General features: G+C 39.4%; 1 protein-coding gene across 1 annotated transcript in view; it reads right to left on the bottom strand.

Moving 5' to 3' along the window:
* Positions 1-22,831, bottom strand: part of cttnbp2 (cortactin binding protein 2) — a gene marked incomplete at its 3' end in the record, with an annotated part of 136,946 nt that overhangs the window by 33,564 nt on the left and 80,551 nt on the right. Inside the window, 5 exon segments of the mRNA XM_014010262.1 lie at positions 1,036-1,230; positions 4,064-4,214; positions 5,606-5,705; positions 10,330-10,620; positions 17,290-18,676. Coding sequence (XP_013865716.1) covers positions 1,036-1,230; positions 4,064-4,214; positions 5,606-5,705; positions 10,330-10,620; positions 17,290-18,676 — 2,124 coding nt within the window.

Genomic DNA, 22,831 nt, shown 5'->3' with positions numbered 1-22,831 from the left:
CATTTATTTCATTCACAAAAATAACAAAGACCATAAAAAACTAATTAAATTGAATGAAAGAAAAAAAAGAAAAAAAATCTAAAAAAATAAACGTAACAGGATGTACCAAAATAAAAGCTTGACTGTGTTTATGGAATAAAAATAATGTCTTACAAAGAAACCTATTTGGGAGGAATAAATTCATTATAGTGAAAGTAAATATCTATAAACATGTTTATTAAAGCAGGTTTTCAGTAGTGTGCTTTGAGCTTTTAATGTCACTTATCACAACATTTGTGTGTTTGTGAACTCACATAGAACAGAATAAAATAGAAACAGCCTTTATTGTCCAACAGAGGGGAAATATCAGCAGATACATCAATTCACAAACAATGTATGCAACAGTAGCAATCATATTATAAAACAAGTATGATAAAAATAAAATATACCATAAGGATAAATATAGGATTCTGTGCAGAAAAATTACAAAAAATTAGCAGCTACTTTTTGGCAATGCTAACATAACAAAATGAGCCAATGTTAGCCAGGTAAAGATTTTCTACTTGCACATATGACTGTACAGGCTCCCACTATCTGGACTTATAGAATATTAGCAACATTTTATTTAGTGATTTGTAAGATATATTAAGTCCAGCAGTCATTTGTCAACCTGATGTGGGCCAGGTCTAGCCTGGTTGTGGTTTAGTTTTTGTGGTGCTGGTCCATGCATGGCCCAAACCTGGGTCACCAAAGAGATGTCATTCTTTGTGATATCTGGGCTGAGATTTAGTGCATTGTGTGGGCCAGAGCTGGGCCAGACAAATGTTGTGTTGGCAGCTTCACTAAAAAGGTTTAATTATCTAATTCCAATCTGTTTCTAAACCCTGAAAGCTCCAGAAAGATCTTCTGGAAAACACCACATATCACTCTAAACTGACATTAACCTCTGTAACAAGTTACCTCATCTTTTAACTTTGTCAGAGATGACGAGCAGCACAGGAAGGACTGTAAGCCAGTTAACATGCTAACATGCTAATCGCGAGTATGTTGTTTTACCTTGAGGCCGAGGGCAGCAGCCATGTGTGCAGGGGTCCAGCCATCACTGTTTGCCTGGTTCAGCAGCACAGCAGGCACTGCCAGGACGGCGGGCGGGTCAGGGGCCTCACCACCACCAGCTGGGTGGTGCAGGAGGAGAAGCAGCGTGTCCACGTGTCCAGACCGGACGGCAGCGTGCAGGACCGTGCAGCCGTCCTGTGGTAGAGGTAAACGTGAGGTTTTAAACGCCAGATACCAGAAGTAAATATGAGACATGATGCAGGAGAAACAAGTGCTAAACTTGACTTTTGTCCAAAGAGCGATTAGGGTTTGCTTTTTAAACTCTAGCTCAAAAAACTGGAAAACAAGAACACGAAAGCAAGACAGCTCCAATGAGAACTGCAACAATGAGAAAAATATTTTTTAACCTATTGTTTCAAACAACAAAACAAAACTCTTCATATACTGTATATGCATATATTTATTTCAGCAGTAATTTTTTAAGTTAAATTTGTGGGTTTGTTTTGGTGACAGTCTGACAAAGTCTTTCCTTAATGTAGTCAACAACTGTCTATATGTATATACAGTATGTATGTATGTATATATATTAGGGGTGCAACGATACAGGAAATTCACGGTTCAGTTCAGTTCGATACTTTAGTCTCACGGTTCGATATTTTTTCGATACAAAAAAGAGACATTTCCATGCCCCTTTTAACTTGTAATTTATTTACTGTATATTAATTATGAACATTTGTTTAACCTCAAAAATGCAGTTTTTTTAATTAAATGTTGCTGAAACAGCAAGTTTCTCAGTGGATCTGCGCTCAAAAATACAGCCTAGGTGGAGTAGTCGAACACAGATCCACTGATCCTTCAACACAGAGCATCTTCAGAAGACAAGTTGATAAAGTAAATTTTTTAAATCTGTATTGTTCGATACAGCACTGTTCAATACGGTTCAATACGGGTACATGTATTGTTGCACCCCTAATATACTGTTAATAGTTTAAACTTTATTCTTTTCATAAAAAAACGAATTCTATGTACAATAAAAATAAAAAAATACAAATACAATGAAATGAAAGGAAGCAGAGAGAAGAAAAAAATCTTATAATATCTGCCCTATTCTCCTCATTAACATGTGTAGTAAAGACAAGTAAATAATCTCTTTTCCCAACAATCAGATTAAGTTTACTGAAATAAAGACAGAATCACTGATCAACAAGATCTGATGTTGACCAGTCAAGTACAGAAAAAAAAGAATTTTCTGTCCAGTCTTCAGTTTACACCAAATAAAATGAAAATTATTTAAATTATGGGCTACATTTTGTGCCACATTTCACAAATATTCAAACCTAAAACTAGTTGTGTACAGATCCTGAAAAATTAAAAAAAAAATTTTTAGTTTTTTAAATTGAACCATCTTTACTTTTGATTTATTTGTGGTTATAGGTGTTATGTGTTTCATATGATTCAAAACAAGAAGTTGTGATCGTTTTAAAAGAATATAACCTAAATTAAAACCTGACTAAACGTAGCTCTGACTCTTAATGAAGCTCTGCTCTCCTCTCAGCTGTTTCTGCTCCTGACCTGATAAACTGCTGGCTGCTCTGAGGTTAGATGTTCAGCAGGAAATAAAACAGGCTAAATGTAGAACAAGGCCAGGAACTAAATATAGGGGTTCATCACATGAGCCTGCGGCAAATCAGAGGCTCCTATTGTTACCATGGAAGCCTTCAGAAGCCTGAACGTCAATAGGCTCGCGCTGTTCAGTCACCCTGAGATTTCCTCAGTGCTTCATGTGAAGTGAGCTGAGTGTGAAACTCAGTGTTACTAAAGAGTGACAAACTGTGGGAGAGTGAGAGTGGGCCGCACAGTGTGAAAAAAAAAACAACATAAAATGTATTTGTTTTTCTCTTTTTGACTTACTACTATTAGAAAAATGACCTTTTCTGCTTTGTTAAAAAAGCTAAAACTATTGAGTTATTAAAGCCAGAAGAAGCAGAAGAGAGGCTAAAAATCTAAAGAAGTCAAACCAGGAGGAAGAAGCTCCAATTAACTAAAGTTAAAATCCGTAGCTACAATAAGCAAAACACAGGCTAAAACTAGCAAAACTTTAAATAAAAGTAAATAAATAAATAAATAAATAAATAAAGCAAAGCTAAAATCAGCAAAAGTAGCTAAAATAACATGCTAATGTTAGCAAAATTTTAGCTGAAAGTAGCAAAATAAAGATTAATATGAGCAAAACACTAGTTAAAGTTTGCAAAACAGTAGCTACAAGCAGCAGAATAGTAGCTAAAATAAACAAGACACAGGCTAAAACCAGCAAAACTGTATTTAAAAATAGTAAAACTAAAGCTAAAATCATCAAAACAGTAGCTAAAAAAGCAAAGATGCTAACAGTAGCAAAATTATAGCTGAAAGTAGCAAAATAAAGGTTAATATGAGCAAAACACTAGTTAAAGTTTGCAGAGCAGTAGCTACAAACGCAAAGATGCTAATATTTGCAAAATTGTAGCTTAAAGTAGCAAAAAAGATTAATAGGAGCAAAACACTGTAAAGTTGCAAAACAGTACCTAAAATCAGCAGAATAGTAGCTAAAAAAAATGCCAAACGTGTTAAATTAGCAAAACTGTAGCTCAAATATGAAAGCATGAGTTAACATTGGTAAAACACTAGTTAAAGTTTATAAAACAGTAGCTTAATGCTAAAAGTACCATAAAAACTAAATTAAAGCAGGTACAAACATAAAGCAGCTTTAAAAAACTAAGAAAAAAAACCAATGTGTTTTCAGGAAATGAAAAGATCTAATCTTTTTTTATGAGGAACATTTTTTTAAATAAAGGTAATAAATTTAAAAACCAAAAACCATGTTCCAAAGTGTGCAGAAGTAGTTGGACTGTAGAGAAGAAAAAATAAACAGGAAAATAACAGCATGAACACTGACTCACAAAAAAAATAAAAAATATTAATAAATAACTAGCCTAGTTACAAGTTTTAGCATCCGATGGCAGCCAGGAGCCGGTGTGCCACAGAGACTTACTGTGGTGGTCAGCCAGCGATCGGCTCCGGCATTCAGCAGGGCCTGAGTGCAGTCCAGTCTCCCTGCCTCACAGGCCAGAAAGAGGGGAGTCTGTCCCCCTGAAGCCACCAAGTCCACAGCAGCTCCTGCAGCCAGCAGCGTCTCCACACAGCTGGAGGGAGGAAAACACGTTAACAAAACCTTTGACAACATCCGACCATTTTCTTTATCCGCAGGTCAGAAAGGGGAAAGCTGGTGCCAGTCTCCAGCAGTCATGGTGCGAGAGGCAACGTTCAGTTTATTTAATCTGAATACATTTTTATCCGATCAAAAAATTGTGCACATGTGAACATGGTTAGAGGTTCATCTTCTGAGTTCAGGAGCTTTATTAATCCATAAGGTTCTTTGAGTTTTATCATAGAAGTAGAAACGGGTCCAGGTTCTAAAGGTTTAAGTCAGCAGCCTCTTTGGATGTTATCAGTCCATTAAATGGACATTATTAGCAGTTATCAGACGCATAGAATGGCTTCAGACTGTCCCGATAGTGCCCCCTAGTGGGTTACCAGTGTCATATATGTTGGAATGCAACAATCTGCTACCGCCAGAGTCCGGTCTACTTTATCATAGCCCATGTCATTTTCTCTAAAATTAACCTTAGTGGCTTTATGACTCATATTAACCAGCTGACAGTCTGAAGCCATTCTATGGGATGATAACGGCTAATAATGTCCATTTAATGGATGATAACATCCGAAGCAGGTGGAGTAAGAATGATTTACAGGTCAGAGTTCGGTGGTGTAACAACCTAAATGTAACCCTAAGAATGGTCAGGTTCATTGTCTGGAATAATGATGAGCGTAAAAGCAGACCAGTCCAAAGAAACAATTTGAAGACCTTCAGAAAAAAACGATTGATCGAGACTATTTTTTAAAGTTCTATAAAGATCTTGCTCTCGAATCTAAAGAGATGAGGCACAACTGAAGACTTTTGCACAGAGCTGTAACTCAACCCCTGGCTGTTAGTGGAGCAGAATAACTGAACTCCAGATCATCAGGAAAACTGAGCCAGTCTGCTCACACAGCCTCTGAGTCACGACCACAAAATAAAATAAATAAGTAAATAAATATAAAAACAGCAAGCATCAAATGAGCTGCGTGTGGGCGGGGGGCTGGGTGGGGATGATTTTCCCTCTATAAATAGCAGTGATCAGATATTACAACACGGCACATTCTTGAGCTGGGTCCTCTGGTCCTGGGGCCCACAGACTGGCTGTGAGATCAGGACAGTGTTGGAGAAACAAATGAATGTGAGAGATCAGAAGCAACACTGTAAAGAAATGACTTTTCTTCTCTCATCCAGAAACTCTAAGCTGAAAACGTGAATTGAAACCTAACATAAGACCAGCTGAGGTAGCAGGTATTTTTCAAAGAACCTTACATTGTTATCAGATACCACCTGTGCTATCATTGGATCTAAATACTTTTATGCTAAAACCAACCGTTGTTTGAAATCCCTGACCTGACAGGGACCGTCTGTCTACTTGACGACAAACAAAACGCTCACCTGCTGTGGCCGTGGGCGGCAGCTAGATGTAACGATGTGAATCCATTTTCATCTGAGACATCAGCAGGTAATCCTGAAGACAGCAACAGCTTTACACACTCTGGTGGAGAGAGAGATGGGGGGTGAGAACCCTGGAGCTCTAAATGATAAAATCAGTACAAGGAGTACATTTAAATGCAATTAAACATAAAACAAGCTGCATTTAGTAAAAGAGATAAACGTTGTTTTGTTAGATCCTAAAACTGTTTACTCTTTATTGATAGATAGGGACGGTTTATGGACAGGATGTTTGGTTTGGTGACTGGGATTGGATAAAGAACCCACATGAGCAGGGGTCTCCTAAGTGGGCCCATTGCTCTCCCCAAAAACACACTGGACTTTAGTCAAACCTTTGCATTCCTTGGATGAAGGACACAACGTTAGAAACAGTGTTCTAAGCTTCTCGAGATCCAATGTCCCCAAGAATTTTTTTTCTTTGACCACTCAGAGCCAGGCAGTGGTCTAAGTAGTGCAAAGAGGTCTCTAATTCATTGCCATGGAACCATCACCATTTTGTGGCAGTTGAACTGGTTGTGCCCAGTTAGAATTCTAACCAGTGTACTTTCCTTGTCAGGGAAATGAGAGCTTTCCCGAACCTAACATTTGGACCATTTATCAGTTCCCGTGCCTGTCTACAGTCCATCAGCTCCCTCCAGAGGATTGGGTGTTGACGTCTAATCCAGGCCTGTAGGGCAGTCCTACAGACTGTTGTTGAGATACCTACAACAGGCTCTGGTCCTTTGAACTGACTGCCAGCTTTTACAAGAACAGAATCTGCAGTAATTTTTAGCTGTTTTCCCCTTGAATCAGGTATTCCTGTTTCTTGTTAAATAAAAAAATTACCACGACAGTATATTTTCAAAATCCTTCAATTATTATTTAAAACATTTCTATCCTTATTAGGACTGTGTTTTCACTTCCATTTACTATCCTAACTTTGACTCTTACCCTAAACTCCATTCATACCTTAGTCCTAAACCAAATCCATATTAGAGCCGGACTTTGGTCCCCAAAAGCCTTATCAGTTGTGACAAGGTTGGTTTTTATACCAGGGAAGGTCCTCAAAAGGTAACAAAAACCAGGCACACACACACACAAGTAAAAAACATCATCTCCCTTTCAACTTTGGTGGCCAGTGATAAAAAGGGTTGTTTGATCTTCAGTGTTAGTTGTGTCCCACCTGTGAGCCCTGAAGCAATAATCCCATTCATGGATCAATGCTCCTCAACTGAAAAATGTGTGATGCTGAAATTCACAGCAGAGAAGCACATCCTGACAGACCTGTGTGTGTGTGAGACAGCTGAATGAACACGCACTCTGTGCTGAGGTTCCAACACGATGGACGGACATTCTCGTCTAACAGCAGTGGACAGAATGGGATCAGCCACACGGTTACTGGCTCCACAGCTGTGCATGTGAGGAGCAGGAGCAGCACCGAACCTTTAATCTTTCCTGCATTTTCATCCAACTCAGGCAAGTCCCAGCAACAACTTGCACATCACTCCATCGGTTCTACACACACGTGTACGTCTATAAAGACTGCAGTTGTTCTGAAACTGAAGTGTAACATAAAGGATCCTGTCTAATCTAAAGCTTGTGTGGATCCGTGCTGAAGCTTTTAATCAATCTAACCATAGAAAACGTGCACTAGAAGCATTTTATGTGAACCGACTAGATCAAACACACAATCATGGCTGTTTAACATCTGCTCAGCAGGTTTCTGCAGAGAGGTTTGGTTTAGACAAATATAGCAGGTGGCAGGGAGGTTTCTGCTTTGAAGATCTTAGACATTTTCCATCTGACCGTTTTATTCACACGACATCCAACCCTGTAAGAGTTAGTCTGAAAAAGGAAAAGCTACTCTGTGACTTTTGGAGTAAAATCGACTTTGAGAAGACTTGTAGTTCTCGTATCATCGTCTACGTCTTTCAAAGGAACCTGACTCTTCACTTTTATGGGCCACAGAGCGGCTAACAGTGCTACCCTTTTGGTAGCTAAAGATGAAAGATTGTCGACAGCTTCCTGGTTTAACAAGCGGTTTAAACTTATTAAATGATTGCTTCGTGGTTACTCCGGTTCTGAAGGCAACCATTGCATCACTGTGGCACCACTTGGTGTCTGCAAACAGTAAAAGTTTAGACTTTCATCTTCAGGCCAAGGGTAACACAAGATGCTCACTATTTCTAATAAATGTCGTCTGTTTTTAATGAAGGCTTAACCACAGTGTTTGAAACTAATTTCGAACATTTATGAAGAAGTCCCAAAGCTTGTAAATGTAGCTACTGAAGACACTTCCATCAACTTTCTTCTCTAAAGTAATTTGAGACTTATTTCTGTAACAATCCAGGCTGACTGAATGCCAGTATTCTGATGTATTAAATGTATAAGAAGAGTTATCTGCAGCCAGACTGAGCTGGTACAAGAGGCTTTATCCTTCTGTTGTTGGGGTCTCACAGTTCTGTAAGAAGGGGTCTGTGCAGTATATAGGGGATGTTTCTTGGCTGTTTGGGCGGAGTTTGTCTTAACCATGATTGGCAGAGCTTGGGTGACTGGTCAGACTGGTTTGTGTAGGTAGGTATCGAACAAAGCTGCATTTCCCGTTTTCTATTTTTTTTAACGTCTGTTAAATTAAGATCTGTCATTTGAGCATAAACATGTTTGGTATTCTCAGAACCCTCAGAATTTTGGCTAAATCATACTACTTTAGATAAAAAGGCATCAACCTGTAAATATATTAGAGCAAATCATTAAAACATTTCCATCCTTATTTTTTATTTTTAGAAATGCAAGTCAAAGCAAATACCACATTCGAGCACAGTTTTCAAGGACACCCCTTGAGGCTGAAAAGGTTAAAAGATAAAGTAATTGTATTATTTTTTTTACTTATTTGTTCATTCATTCATTAAAAAAGAGAAAGCTATATGCAATAATAAGACACAAATCATAAAATTAAAAGAAGCAGAATTGTAACAGTGAAATTATTGTGAACATGTAAATATAATTAACTGATTTCTAATTTCGTGCACCTTCCTGTCTCGAGTAATGACTAAAATTAATGTTCATTATTTAAAATTATAGGTGTTTCCTGGCCGTTTCGACCAAGCTACATGTCCCCCAGCTGCCTCGGGCTTCTTCAAACCTCAACCAATCTTGTCCCACAAAAAAAGACAGACCAATCACATCTTTGAAAACCTTGTCCTGCACACCATGAAGCTCCCACTCTGTGACGACAGAGACCCACTTTTCAAATCGAGTGTTTCTGGTCCCTGTGAGCAGCCAGTTCTTTAAAAATCACGACTGACTTCTGTGCGGCCAGATTAAAAAACTGCACTTTTGGACAGGCACAATATTTAGTATCGACTGAAGTGCACTTAAATTAAAGATAGACAGACGTGGACTAGTTCGTAATATTTATTTATTTATTTTTATATTATTTTTTTTATTAGATGTGGATATTTTCCTCAAGTGTTTACTGTCAGAAGAGAAAGCAGGATTCAAACACAGCTTTAGTCCTCCTGGACCATAAAAATAAACAAAAATAAAAAATAATTAAAAAGGTACGGGGAGGGTTTTTATTTGATTATTTTACCAAGAACAACATCCTATTTGCTTAATATGAAGAGGGCGGGGCTTAAAACGCTTCGACTTCCAGGTTCCAGTCAGAGGTCTAGTTATATACAGTCTACGATTGTATAAAGTACCACAAAGTGATACTTGAGAAAAAGTACAAGTATCTTATCATAAAAATACTTTGGTAAAAGTTAAAGTCTTCTCTAAATATATTGAGAAAAGTCTTAAAAGTATCTGATATTTTTTGTACTTAAGTATCAAAAGTAAATTTCTGACACAAAATCTACTTAAGTATTAAATGTAAAAGTACTGAGTAAAAGTGAGCAGTTAGATTTTCCAAAATGACATTTATTGGGAGGTGACTTCTCAAAAAATATATTTTTTAACAGCGTGCAGCTGTGATGGGTTGTGTACAAGATAATAGTGTCAGAATGGTAAATATTTATACTTCTCATCCAACCACAATTAAATTCACTCTATCCAGGAGACACAGTTTATCAGGATAGTTTTTTAAAGTAATAACAACTCAGAATAAAATAGGAGTAACGATTTTCTACTTCTTACCTTTTTAAAAAATGTAGTGAGTAGAAAGTACAGATAATTGTGTAAAAACGTAATGAGTAAAAGTAAAAAGTATGCTGAAAAATAATTACTCAAGTAAAGTACAGATACTCAAAAATTCTACTTAATTACAGTAACAAAGTATTTGTACTTAGTTACATTACAACTCTGACGATTAGTTGTTGATTTTTAAAAGATTAAGTTTTGAATCTGAGTTATTCAAAAGCTGTTTATCTTATTTATCCTGAATAAACACCTAAAAACCATTAAATCATCATCCAGTCAAAATAAATAAGATGCCTTTAAGATCATTACCCACTTTCTTGGTCAATTTAAGTAAAACATCTGTGAAATGACTAAATGAACGATTAATTTTCATTCAAATGTATTTAATAAATGTTTCTCTACCAGATTTTAGCAAAAAATGTGAAGTAGATTATGGTGGCCTTACAGACAGACTAACACAAAGTCTGAAACAGTTTAAAACGTTTGGAAAAATAACCAAATGTAACTCTGTTCTGTGTTTAAACTGCTTTTAAAAAAGCTTAATTTACCTGTTTGTCCGTTCTGAGCAGCAGCAAGCAAGGCAGAAGTTCGGTTGTGGTTGAGGTGATAGTCCGGGTCAAGAAGGTGGGGCGTGTCCTCCACAGTGCTGGTAGAGGTGAAGATGGGTGGCGGTGAGGTGATGGTGGTCATGGTGGTGGTGGTCAAGTCTGGTTGGTTAAGCAGCATTGACAATAAAGTGACATTTCCCTGGGAAGCAGCTTGGAGGAGCAGATGTTGCCTACTGTCCAGGGCAGCAGGCCCACTGCCGCTTAGAGGGGAGACTATGGAGGGACACCAGCCTGCAGGGGGGAGGAGGAGGAGGAGGAGGAGCAAGCACAGGTTAAACTAGGAGAGGAAGGACCTGGAGGGAGGCGAAGTCGCTAGAAATGCTGAAGGTCGGAGGTGGAAGGGAAGGAGAACAAATCAGATTTTCATACACATACAAATCAGTCCTTTCTATCAGATAAACAAGAAGAAGCTGCTGACGGTGGAAAACTCAACAAGTTCAACAGTAATGAAGTGGAAACAGGAGCAGTGAGCATGTTAAAGACATGAAACCAACACGGTGCAGCTAAACATCGTTCAGGCCAATCGTTCTCTTTTCTAAGGATTCAGAAGCTGACTAATAATCACGCTAAATGCTTCGGAACATAAACAACGTGAACACTTTTAGTAGGGGTGCAACATAACATGTAGAAGTATTGAACCGGATCGAACAGTGCTTTAGGTTCAATACACACTTGTATCCAACAACACAGATTTTTAAAATTTGTCATCTGAAGATGCTCTGTGTTAAAGGATCAGTGGATCTGTGTTCGACTACTCCACCTAGGCTGCATTTTTGAGCTCAGATCCACTGAGAAACTTGCTGTTTCAGCAACATTTCATTTTAAAAACTGTACTTTTGAGGTTAAACAAATGTTCATAATTAATTTAAATAAATTACAAGTTAAAAGGGGCATGGACATTTCTCTGTTTTGTATCGAAAAAATATCAAACCGTGAGACTAAAGTATCGAACCGAACCGAATCATGAATTTTCTGTATCGTTGCACCCCTACAAATTAGAAATGTGCAAATATAGTGAACTAAAACACAGAAATAAACTGTAGGTTTGAACATGCACAAGGGTTTTATATAGTAACAGCACTGTTCTCATAGTGTCCATACATGATGGCATCATATGACAAGAGAAACCTAACTGACTTCATGTTGTATGATGCTAGATTCAGTCATCTTTCAACTTGTCCTTAGATAGATTCTAGCAAACTTTAGGACAAACTGTCATTTTTTGTTTTTATAAAATCCTTGGACTTGCTCTACAGTCAGTTGCAGTGCTGACCTGATGAGTTCTCTCATGAGGAGGCTGAAGGGGAAAACAAAGACTGAAGATATTCTGATGCTTTGTACTTTCCCACTAAATAATCACTGAACGGTCAAAGCCAAAATGCCAGAGAAACACGTGGGAGGTGTTACTGTCAGAGAGCTCGCAATTTATAAAATCAGTCTTTTATCAGCAGTTTCAGAAACTTAAATCAGTGTGAACGTACTTTACTGAAACTATTGATGTATATAATAAATTAAAGCACAGAAAGTTTAACAGCAAACAGAAATAAAAGGCTAATTTAAGAATACATTGAATAAAGTAATCCAGCAACATTTGTTAACTTTTGTAGTACTTTGAACCTATATCTGAAAACACAAACAATAATTTGACTTGATGAACTGTAGATAAAAAAAAAAAGAGGCAAGATGGTCAAATCATTTTACACAAGTAATTTTTCTGTTTACAAAAACAAATACCTAAACTGTTAAAGACAGCTTCTTGTTTCATTATGTTAAATCCAATATTACAAACGTAAAATATAATGCTCTTTATTAAATAAATAGAGGTATTATTAAGGAAGAACAAAACAACTAGGGGAATAAAGTGAAAATGTTTTGAATTAAATTAATAAAACTCACTAAACAAATATATTTTGATCAAATTACAGCTCATTACCTTCCTTTTCTAACTCAAAGCTAAAAAGTTCTTTACTTGTAGCTGACTTGAGTAATTGCTCTAAAACAATAACATGTTTGGATTAAGCACCCTCTGTGAGCTTTGCTATGTTTAACGAGTGTGGCAGATATACAGTGTGTAAAATAAGTACTGAACACGTCAACATTTTTCTCAGTAAATATATTACTAGAGGTGCTAATGACATGAAATTTTCACCAGAAGTCGGTAACAACCCAAGTGATCCATACATACAAAGAAATCAAACCATAAATGTCCAGAAATGAAGTTATTTGTAATAATGTGGAATGGCACAGGGAAAAAGTATTGAACACATGAAGAAAGGGAGGTGTAAAAAGGCATGGAAAGCCAAGACACCAGCTGAACTCTCTCAGTAATTAGAAAACAAGCCTGCCCCTTGTCAAGAACCATCTGATGATGGGTAAAAGTAAAGAGCTCTCTCAAGACCTTCACAACCTTATTGTTGCAAAGCATAATGATGGCATCGGTTACAGAAGAATGTCTAAACTTCTGAAGGTTCCAGTGAGCACTGTTGGGGCCATAATTCAGAAGTGGAAAGAACATTATTTCACCATAAACCGACCACGACCAGGTGCTCCTCACAAGATTTCTGACAGAGGAGTGAAAAGAATTATCTGAAGAGTTGTCCAAGAGCCAAGGACCACTTGTGGAGAGCTTCAGAAAGACCTGGAATTAGCAGGTATGTTTGTTTCAAAGAAAACAATAAGTAATGCACTGAACCACCATGGCCTGTATGCACGCTCACCACGCAAGACTCCACTGCTGAAGAAACAGCATGTTGAAGCTCCTTTAAAGTTTGCTGCACAACATTTAGACAAGCCTGTGTAATACTGGGAGAATATGGTCTGGTCAGATGAGACCAACATTGAACTGTTTGGATGCCAGAATACACATCATGTTTGGAGGTCAAATGGCACTGCACATCAGCCCAAAAACAACATACCAACAGTGAAGTTTGGAGGTGGGAACATCATGGTGTGGGGCTGTTTTTCAGCATATGGTACTGGCAAACTTCAAATAATTGAAGGAAGGATGAGTGGAAAAATGTACAGAGACATTCTTGATAAAAATCTGCTTCCATCTACCAGGATGATGAAGATGAAACGTGGCTGGACATTTCAGCAAGACAATGAGCCCAAACACAAAGCCAAGGAAACTCTCAGTTGGTTTCAGAGAAAGAAACTAAAGCTGCTGGAATGGCCCAGCCAATCACCTGACCTGAATCCAACAGAAAATCTATGGAAAGAACTAAAGATCAGAGTTCATAGAAGAGGTCCACGAAACCTTCAAGATTTGAAGACTGTTTGTGTGGAAGAATGGGCCAAAATCACACCTGAGCAATGCATGCCACTAGTTTCTCCATACAGGAGGCGTCTTGAAGCTGTCATTGACAACAAAGGCTTTTGTACAAAGTATTAGATAAATTTCAGTAAGTGTGTTCAATACTTTTTCCCTGTGCCATTCCACATTATTACAAATAACTTCATTTCTGGACATTTATGGTTTGATTTCTTTGTATGTATGGATCACTTGGGTTGTTACCGACATCTGGTGAAAATTTCATGTCATTAGCACCTCTAGTAATATATTTACTGAGAAAAATGGTGACGTGTTCAATACTTATTTTACCCGCTGTATGGGTTAAATTTATATTTAGGCCTTTATTTGACTTTTAACATTATGAAAACAGACTTCAACTCAATCCTGTTGCAGGTGTGCTCTGACCCAGAAACTCTGCAATCTGATCAGATTATGAAGCAAGCTGTAGTTTAGATAAAGCAGCCTGTTTGCATCAGATTAACATGGAGAGATGACAGACATCTTTGAGAACAATAGTTTCAGAAAGTTGACATAATCTTTGATATAATTTGTGTATTATGACCAATCAGCAGGGTCTGTGTGATTATTTGAGTCTCACACTGGTTTGAAGTTAAGCACATCAACAACTAAAGGTGTATAAAGTAGCTTTAAAAATTTTCACTCCATAACGTCCTATTTTGTTGCCCTAAGCTGGAATTTAATTTAGACATTTTATTTTAACTGAAAACACACAAAACACAGGAAAGTTACACTGAAAGAAAAATCTTGTCCAAAAACGTTTGTAAAAAAACAAAACCTGACAGTGGTGTGTGCATACGGATTTACCCTTCTGCTTTAAAACCCAACCATCAGCTTTAGAAGCCACAGAATCAGTCGGCGAAGATCAACTTTAAGCATTCCAAGTCAAATGATCTCAGTATAAATCCAGCTGTTCTGACAGCACTAGAATAAACACCAGTTCAACACCTCTGAGGAGTAATGATTACCACCAAACATCAGTGCAGAGATCAGGGTTGAATTATAAAACAGCCCCTACCCTGAGAAACCCACAGAGCTCAAATAAACCCATTATTAGAAAATAGAAAAACCACCACAGCTAACCTGTCAATACAGGCTTATCCACCGAAACTCACGTACCCGGTCTTTAGAGAAACAACCAGGAGGCCAAAGACAACAGAGAAGGAGCTGGGCAGCTCTCCTGCTATGGAGAGCTCTTTCCTTCAAAATACAATAAATTAACAAATAATGAAATAAATAAATAAATAAATAAATAACGTATATAATAAAGTATTAAGAAATATTCCATCAAATACATAAATGTCCCCACAAAAAAGCAAAATTAATATATTTTAATACATTTTTTAGCATGTCTTTATATTATTTATTTATATTTTATAAAACAAAATGTAACCTTATTTATTTATTTATTTATTTATTTATTTATTTATTTATTTATTTATTTATTTATTTATTTATTTATTTATTTATTTATTTATTTATTTATTACATACTGTAGTTTGCCGAATTGTTAAACTTATGGCTAAAATGGTCTGTTTTCTATTAGAGTTCTCTGCAGTCACTGGATGTCTGTTTATGTGCAATCACTGCAGAGAACTCTACTAGAAAACAGACCATTTTAGCCATAACTTGAGACAGGAAGGGGCTAGCTGCACAAAACTTGAAAGCCATACATTTGGAAAGATGTTTAACAATTCGGCTTGGCCAACAAAGCTCTGACCCACACTGGAGACTCCTCAAAACATGTGGGAGAAGGTGTTTTCCGTAAGGAAGAACTGGGAAAGTGGTCAGAGTTGAAGGAAAGATAGATTGGAACCTGTGGTTGACCTTTACGCACAACAGTAACATTAAACCCTGCTGAAGCAACACTCCACTGGTTTAAGAAGAACCACTTAAAGGTCCTGGAGCAGTCCAGTCTAAACTCAGACCTCAGTCCAAATGAGAATCTCTGGTCTGATTTAAAGAGCGTTCATCCAACCTGCAGCAGTTTGCTCAGGAAGGATGAAGTATTAAATCTGAGGAGGTGAATAAATATGCACGCACCACTTTACAGTTTCATGTTAGATTTACTTTAGTTACAGTTATAGGTTGTTTTTTTTGTCATTGACAACAAATCTAAGAACATGGCAAGGGCTGTGTCCAAATTCAGGGGCTGGGTCCTTTGAAGGACCTGGTCTAGGTGGGCCAGGTCCTTGGTCGACCGCAAAGAAAATAGCTGTGAATTTGGCTGGTCAAGCCTTCTGCTTGATTCCTGCCCTTACTGTCACCTAGCAGAAGGAAAGATAGATTGAAATGAGCAAAATATCAATATACATAACACTATTACTATTACAAAATAGCTTAAAGGCAATATTTTAAGACCTAACGGACCTGCCGTAGGTGCATGTTTATTTCATTATATCAGCTCATTTCATATCTGACACGAATAATATTAAAATCAAGTCTATACAAACGATAAAAGCATTAACAACACAACCGCTCGACCCTTAATTTGTTTACATCATCAGATTTTTATTTAAAACTACTCATTTCTCTCGCTTCGTCTGCCATTACAAGCAGGAAAAAAACATCTCCGGTAGGCTCGCGATGCATTATGGGATACGGTGGGCCGAGAAGGATCCATCGGACCTACTGTATCCCTCAAATCTTGGAAAAAGGTGGACGCATTTGTCGACCACAAACAAATTGGGCTATTGGAGGACGCAGCCTCTGAATTTGGACACAGCTGAAGAGTATATATGAGCCTATGGTCATTTCGTTCTCTGTAAGACTGTATAAAACAAACAAAGCAGTGATTAGGATTAAAACCAGGGTACATGAACATGCAAAAACAGCTGTGTGGGAAATGCAAACACACCGTGTCACCATCCACAGGTATATTTAAAGATATTTCCAGTTTTTTGACATTCAAACTTATTTAAGGACTACAAATTATTAAAGAGGTCAACAAGGTAAAATGCACACTTAATAAAAGCCAAACTGTTGACACTACAAACTGGAATTATCTTTAATCATCCAAAATCCAAACAAACTGTGGCACTGAAGCGCATTACAACGTGAATATAAATGGTAACATTGAAATAGAAACAACTGAATGTTATCGGTGGTCCAGATGAAGGAGTGCAGGAAGGAAAGTGATGAGGGCATGCTGCAGGGGGTGGAAACGGGAAAGGGGGGGTAGAAAGCAGCCTCTGGCACCAGCTTCAGAGAGGATAGGGGTTACTTATAGGAAGGTCAACAAAACCGGTCAGAAAACACAGGAGTACCAGGAGCCTCTGGTCTGTCTCAGTTCCCTGACTTTTCATTTGCCCTGAAATCTTCCTTCCACTGTGAGCCCGTCTGCTGCTGATCCTGACATGGCTAATGTGACAGCGTGAGAACACAGGAGCCCAAAGGGAAGGACTTATTAGAGAGATGAGTAGAGAGAGAATTTAGTGAGCAGCGTTGGGTCTGTTCTGACGGTTCTGAGTGACGTGGAACAAACTGGTCCCTGCGCTGGGCTACCCTAGACCAGGCTGAGACTTTGGAAAGACGGCTGAAGAGGAGAGGTGAGGGATGGAGGGAGGCGGTGCTGAGACAAGCCTCTTTACCTGATGCTGTTGCCAGGGGGCTGCCTGCTGAGGAACAGGGGCTACGTGAGCATGGAGCACTAACGGAGGAGGAGATGGAGGGGGGGTTTATGAAGGAGGGGCTACTGACAGTGATGGCTTGGGGGCACTCTGCACATGCTGCTGCCGGCTGCTGCTGGGGGCCCCCGCCGGGCCCCGGCGAGCAGGCACCCACCTGAGAGGCCGTCAGGGCCGGGACCAGGTCCAGGGCAGGTTTGGGCGGGAGCTGGGGCGTTGCTGGCTTTAGGCCGGCCCCGGGGGAGCGGCTGCTGTCCCCCGCCGCCTTGATGGGCGGGTGAGGGGGGGAGGGGGTCTGGGAAAGCCCTGGCTTTTTGGGAGGGATGGGGGGAGGGTTCCCCCGGTCGATCCTGGCCACTGTGGGGGACTTAAGGCCAATGGGGTGGTTCAGGCGGCCAGGAAAAGGCCCCCCCTCTGAGGCGGAGTGGGGTAGGCTCGGACGGAGGAGTCCCGGACCTCCGGCGGGGGGGCTAGTGAAGCGAGACAAGACCTGCGTGACGGTGTGGCAGGCTTGCTGCTTGGCCGCAAAGTTGTCCCGATTTGTTGGGGAGAGGTCCCGGGCTGGAGGACTCTGGGACGCGGTGCCGTTTTGGTCCTGTTCCTGAAACTTGTAGCGGGCCGCCTGGACACGGGGGCTGACCCCTGTAGGTAATACATGGGGGGTCTGGCCCTCTGAGCCATTCTCTGTCTGTACCAGTCCTCCTGAGCTGCTGTGGACAACCCCTCTTCCAGCTGTTTTTGGCAAGCTGAGACCCACATAGTTGGCAGGGGTTGGTTTTACTGGTATGGTGAGGGGGGTCTTCTTAGAACCCTCAACCTCAGTAGGGGGCAAGTCCGTTTGGCAGGATGCTGTTCGAGAGCTTACGGGCTCTGTGGCGACGGAAACCGATGCGACAGCTTTGGGTTTGGGGGGTGTACTGTGGGCAGCAGCAGGTGGGGGAGCTTTAACCCCGTCCTTCCCCTCGCTGCGTTCAGTCCTGAGCTGCTCCAGCTGCTGCCGCAGGCCGCGGCTCTCCGTCTCCTCGCGGCCCAGCCTGGCGCGCAGCTGCTCGCGCTCCGTGTCGAACTCCGACAGCTGCTTCTCCATCTGGGCCTCCGCCTGCTGGCCGCGCCGCTGCTCGCCGCTCAGCTCCTCCCGCAGCCGGCCCGAGGCGCGGCTCTCCTCGTCCAGGCGGGCCTGGAGCTCGTCGAAGCGCTGCGACTCCTCCACCACCCGCGTGGCCAGCTGCTTGCACTCGCGCACCAGCATCATCACGATGTGTTTGTTCTTCTCGCGCTCGTCCTTCAGCTGCGCCGTCAGCTTGCGGTGCTCCTGCTCCAGGCTCTGGAGCTGCAGCTTCTCCATCTCCAGCTGGGAAATAAAGTCAGGAGAAACGTGTCATCATTGTAACATATGAAAATATACACAAGACTTGGGCCACGTTCACACTGCACATCTTCATGCTCAATTCCAGCTGTTTGTGCAGACGTTCACATTTTGATTTTAAACATGACTTCCATCTGACTCCTGTGTGAACTCTCCACGGCCCTGATGGGACCTGTATGTGCAGAAAATTATGTAACATCACATTCAGCTGTTTACAAAAGTAGCTAAACATGGATGTAGGGCTGGGCGGTATGACCTCAAATTCATATCACGGTATAAACTGGATCCCTTCATGGTAACGGTATATATCATGGTAGAAAACTATCATAAGAAGTAAAGATAATGCAATTTTTAGAGCTTTTTTTTGCAGAAAACTGTAATCATAATCAAACCCAGCATTTTTGCTGTAGTGCAATTGAACATAACAGAAGTACAAAAGAATGTTTTTTATATATAGTGCAAAACAGTTTCAACAACAAACAAAAATATTTCTCAAATTTTCAACAATATCAAAATAAAGTGGATGTTATAACAAGTACTTCAAGTAAAATTAGTAATTTAAACATAAAAAATTCAATGTTGCCTAAAATGTTATAGTGTGACAGGACCGGAGCTGCACACAGTCCTGTCATAAAACAATTTCAGATAACTGGAATGTAGGTGTGGTGAAGCCAAATAAATGTAATATCTGCCTGCCATACAATGAGCTTCTGCCTGTTGAACTTATCGGCTGCTGCTCTGCTGTGTTCTCAGATCTGACTGTTAAATTAGCAAGATGGATTTATGACCGAACGAACTGCGCACGTGTGTGTGTGTGTCTGTGTACAGATTTTTGCCTCATGGTGGGTACAGTTATTGACCATTTCCCCAGTACACACAGCCTGGTGAGGTTAGGGTTTGGGTCAGGTGTGTAGTCTACCCTGGAGGTTATGGTTGGTTGTAGAATTGACGGGGAAATGAATGGAAGTCAATACAAAGTCCCCATGAGGATAGAACAACAAATGTGTGTGCGCGGAGGTGTGGAGCGGAGCCGCGAGCAGAGCGCTGTGTCATTAGGAGACATGTGACTGTCGGTGGGCGACCATTGATACTGCTGGATTATTTTTATGGAACATGGAAACTTTTTGTTTCAGCGGGCGACCTCTCCCCCTCCCCCTCAAACGATTGGTCGCACCAGTGCGACTGGACATTTTTTTTAGTTGCACTATTAGGAAATCAGGTCGCATTTGCGACCAAATTGATCGCACTCTAGAGCCCTGATGTGAGATTCTATGATTTACACATAAATAATATTATTTTTCTTGATAAATACCATTAAATACCTTACAAAAAGAAATTAATGTTCTACTGAACCACAATAATTTGTTATTGTTGTGAAAGTGAAATAACAGCCATTATTTATCTTTTTTTTGTTGCTATTTATTTGTTAAATTATTTTTCAGTGACAATATAATTACACACGTTTAGGTTAATTAAAAAATTGTGATATAATCGAGATTGGACAATATCAAAAAATAAATCGTTATCATTTTTTTTGCCATATTGTCCAGCCCTATTACAGAGAGGGCTCATATTGGTCAGACACACTGACTCTGTTCCTCATACGGCTGCAACGATCACAGAGTGTAAAATACAAGACTGGATCTTAAATTCAGTTTATAATACATAAAATGTCCTTCAGGATGAAATGAGGCATGAACGTTTAGACTGAGGTGGCTTTGAAAAACACCAGATATGTATCTAATTCAGAACCACATATTGAAAAGGCTTGGGTAAGATTTGAAATAAAAAAAATTGATTTGTCTTTTGACTGCAGTGTGAACGTAGCCTAAGTCACTGTTAAAATGCAGACATCTGCTGGTTAGGTATGTTCAATGCAGGTGTATTGTATTAAAAAACCATTTGATAAACAATTAACATTTTTTAGGGAATAAAATACTTGTGTTGAATCTTCACCTTGTCTTCAATGATTCCTTGGTTTAATCTCCAAAATGTTATGACACTAACTGTCATGGTGTATAACCTCCTAAAGATGTCAAAATACCAGTTCAGCCATGTAATAAGCAACTTTCTGTGGCTCTACTAAACTTTAGAAGAATAGAATAGAATAGAAATAGTTTTTATTGACCCGCAGCGGGGAAATTAAATGATGTTTTTACTGTGATGTATCTGTAGACTGAAGAGCTCCAAAGAGAGTTGAGTTGTCTCTCTTATTTAACCGAAATCCCAAAGCTGTGAGGATTTTTTTAAACGTTTTTAGCAAACATCCTAATCAAGCCACACATTTGATGACCTTTACATCTTTTTCGAAAGCTCAGGAGTAGCAAATCAAATATTGTGACAGAAACAGCACAATATAAGGTGAATTTGCTTTAATATTTATTAAGTTTTCAATGTTTTTAATGAGTTTTCTTCCGTCCAAACGTTAGTCAGAAGAGCCTGCAAATTAGCTGAATTAGCTCATCTAAACACGTCTGGTTTACACATGTCCAATAACATAGTTGTGGCTTGAGATGTCCTCGGAGAGACACAGCGTCTCTGCATTCGCCTGACTTTAGATGTGTCACAAAAATGCCTGCTTCTATATCTGGTGCATTTGCTATTGTTAGCTCAGAGCTGGCCTCACAGAGGGCGACAGGGCTTAACCCAGGCTCTCCATCCAACTACAAAAACTCTATTACATTAACAAGCCTGAAACAACAGATGCTAGTTGGACTGGAGACAATTCACATCCCAAAGTAGATCTGCCTCTTATCCTCAACCACCCTGACACTTCCTTCATCCCAAACCATTAGGGACTACTTTTCTCCACCAGCTGAGGCTCAGGAGTGGTCCACGTTTACTGGCAGGCAGACCGGGAGCGTCGAGGGAACGCCAGTTGTTACTCAAAAGAAGGTGCTACGACTAACTGCTAATTGGGTGAGGATTAAGTCTGCTGCCTGCAGATCGTATTTAGGGATGCTGTGAAGGTGTTGACAGACTGAAACCAGACAGGAATAATACACGTTTTAATATATATTTCGAAACCGCTTTTCGAAGTTGTCCAACTTTTAAATCTTTACAGCGGTGACGATTCGTGAGTGATTACAGGATGGTTAAGACTTTAGATGTTATGTTCAACTCTGTCCCCTGCTTGGGTTAATGCCTCAAACATCTGCAGGTAATTATTATTGAGGTGTAAAGCTAAACTGATACAAGATCACCTTAATGTGGGAAAACACCTCTTGGGTTTTTGCTTTATAAAAAATACATTAATGGAGTTCTGAAGGCAGACAATTTTTTTCACCTTCTTTGTTTGATGGGTTTCAATACAAAAACAAAAAAACAGCATTCAACGATACTAATGATTCTGTACTGTATCTACACAGGCACGTTAGAATAACAAATTTTGCTGGATGACAAATTGTCTCAGAAATTACTGTGATAAACAGTACTATCCCTTTGAGATTATTTTTACCTCCTGAGAGTCAGATTTTGTTTGATGTGCATTTTTCCCAAGATAAGTAGGCCCTAATATGTAAAATAACTAGACTCTGTCATGATACAAGAAGTGGTTTTTGTAAAAAATAAAAAAATAAAAAAAATAAAGGATGTCCTCATGTGAGGACACCAGGTCTCAAAATGTCATGCTTGTTGAGAAATATCTGAGCCATTACCATGCAAAACTTGTCAAACTTCTTGATAGTCTTTCTGGGGAAATCATTTTTCCTGGTAATTTGGACAATAAAACAGCCAGCTGTTGACCAGAGCAAGATCAGTAAAATCCAGATTACGTGACATGATGGCAGGAAATCGCAGGTTATTTGAGCAAATCATCCTTGGTATAATTAATTGGTTGAACAAATGTCACACTTACTGTACAGTAGGAATGTGAGATATGGCAAAAAATTCATATCACGATATACATTATGATGGGTGGCGGTAACGATATATTTCACAATATAAAACTTATAATAGAAAATAAATAAATCACACATTAACTGAGTGGAATAAATATGTATAGGTAAAAAAATTTAGACCTTAAAATCTCCTTTTTTAAGGGACACTTTAAAGTCTCCCATAAAAATCTAAATTTAAGGGAGAACTACCTGGTTAAATCAAAGATGTATATGTATATGTGCATGTATATGTCTATATAGT

The sequence above is a fragment of the Austrofundulus limnaeus genome, unplaced genomic scaffold (genome assembly GCF_001266775.1).
Source record: "Austrofundulus limnaeus strain Quisiro unplaced genomic scaffold, Austrofundulus_limnaeus-1.0 Scaffold67, whole genome shotgun sequence".
Taxonomy (NCBI): Eukaryota; Metazoa; Chordata; class Actinopteri; order Cyprinodontiformes; family Rivulidae; genus Austrofundulus; species Austrofundulus limnaeus.
Note: the sequence above shows the minus strand (reverse complement) of the source record. Positions and strands in the feature narration are given on the sequence as shown.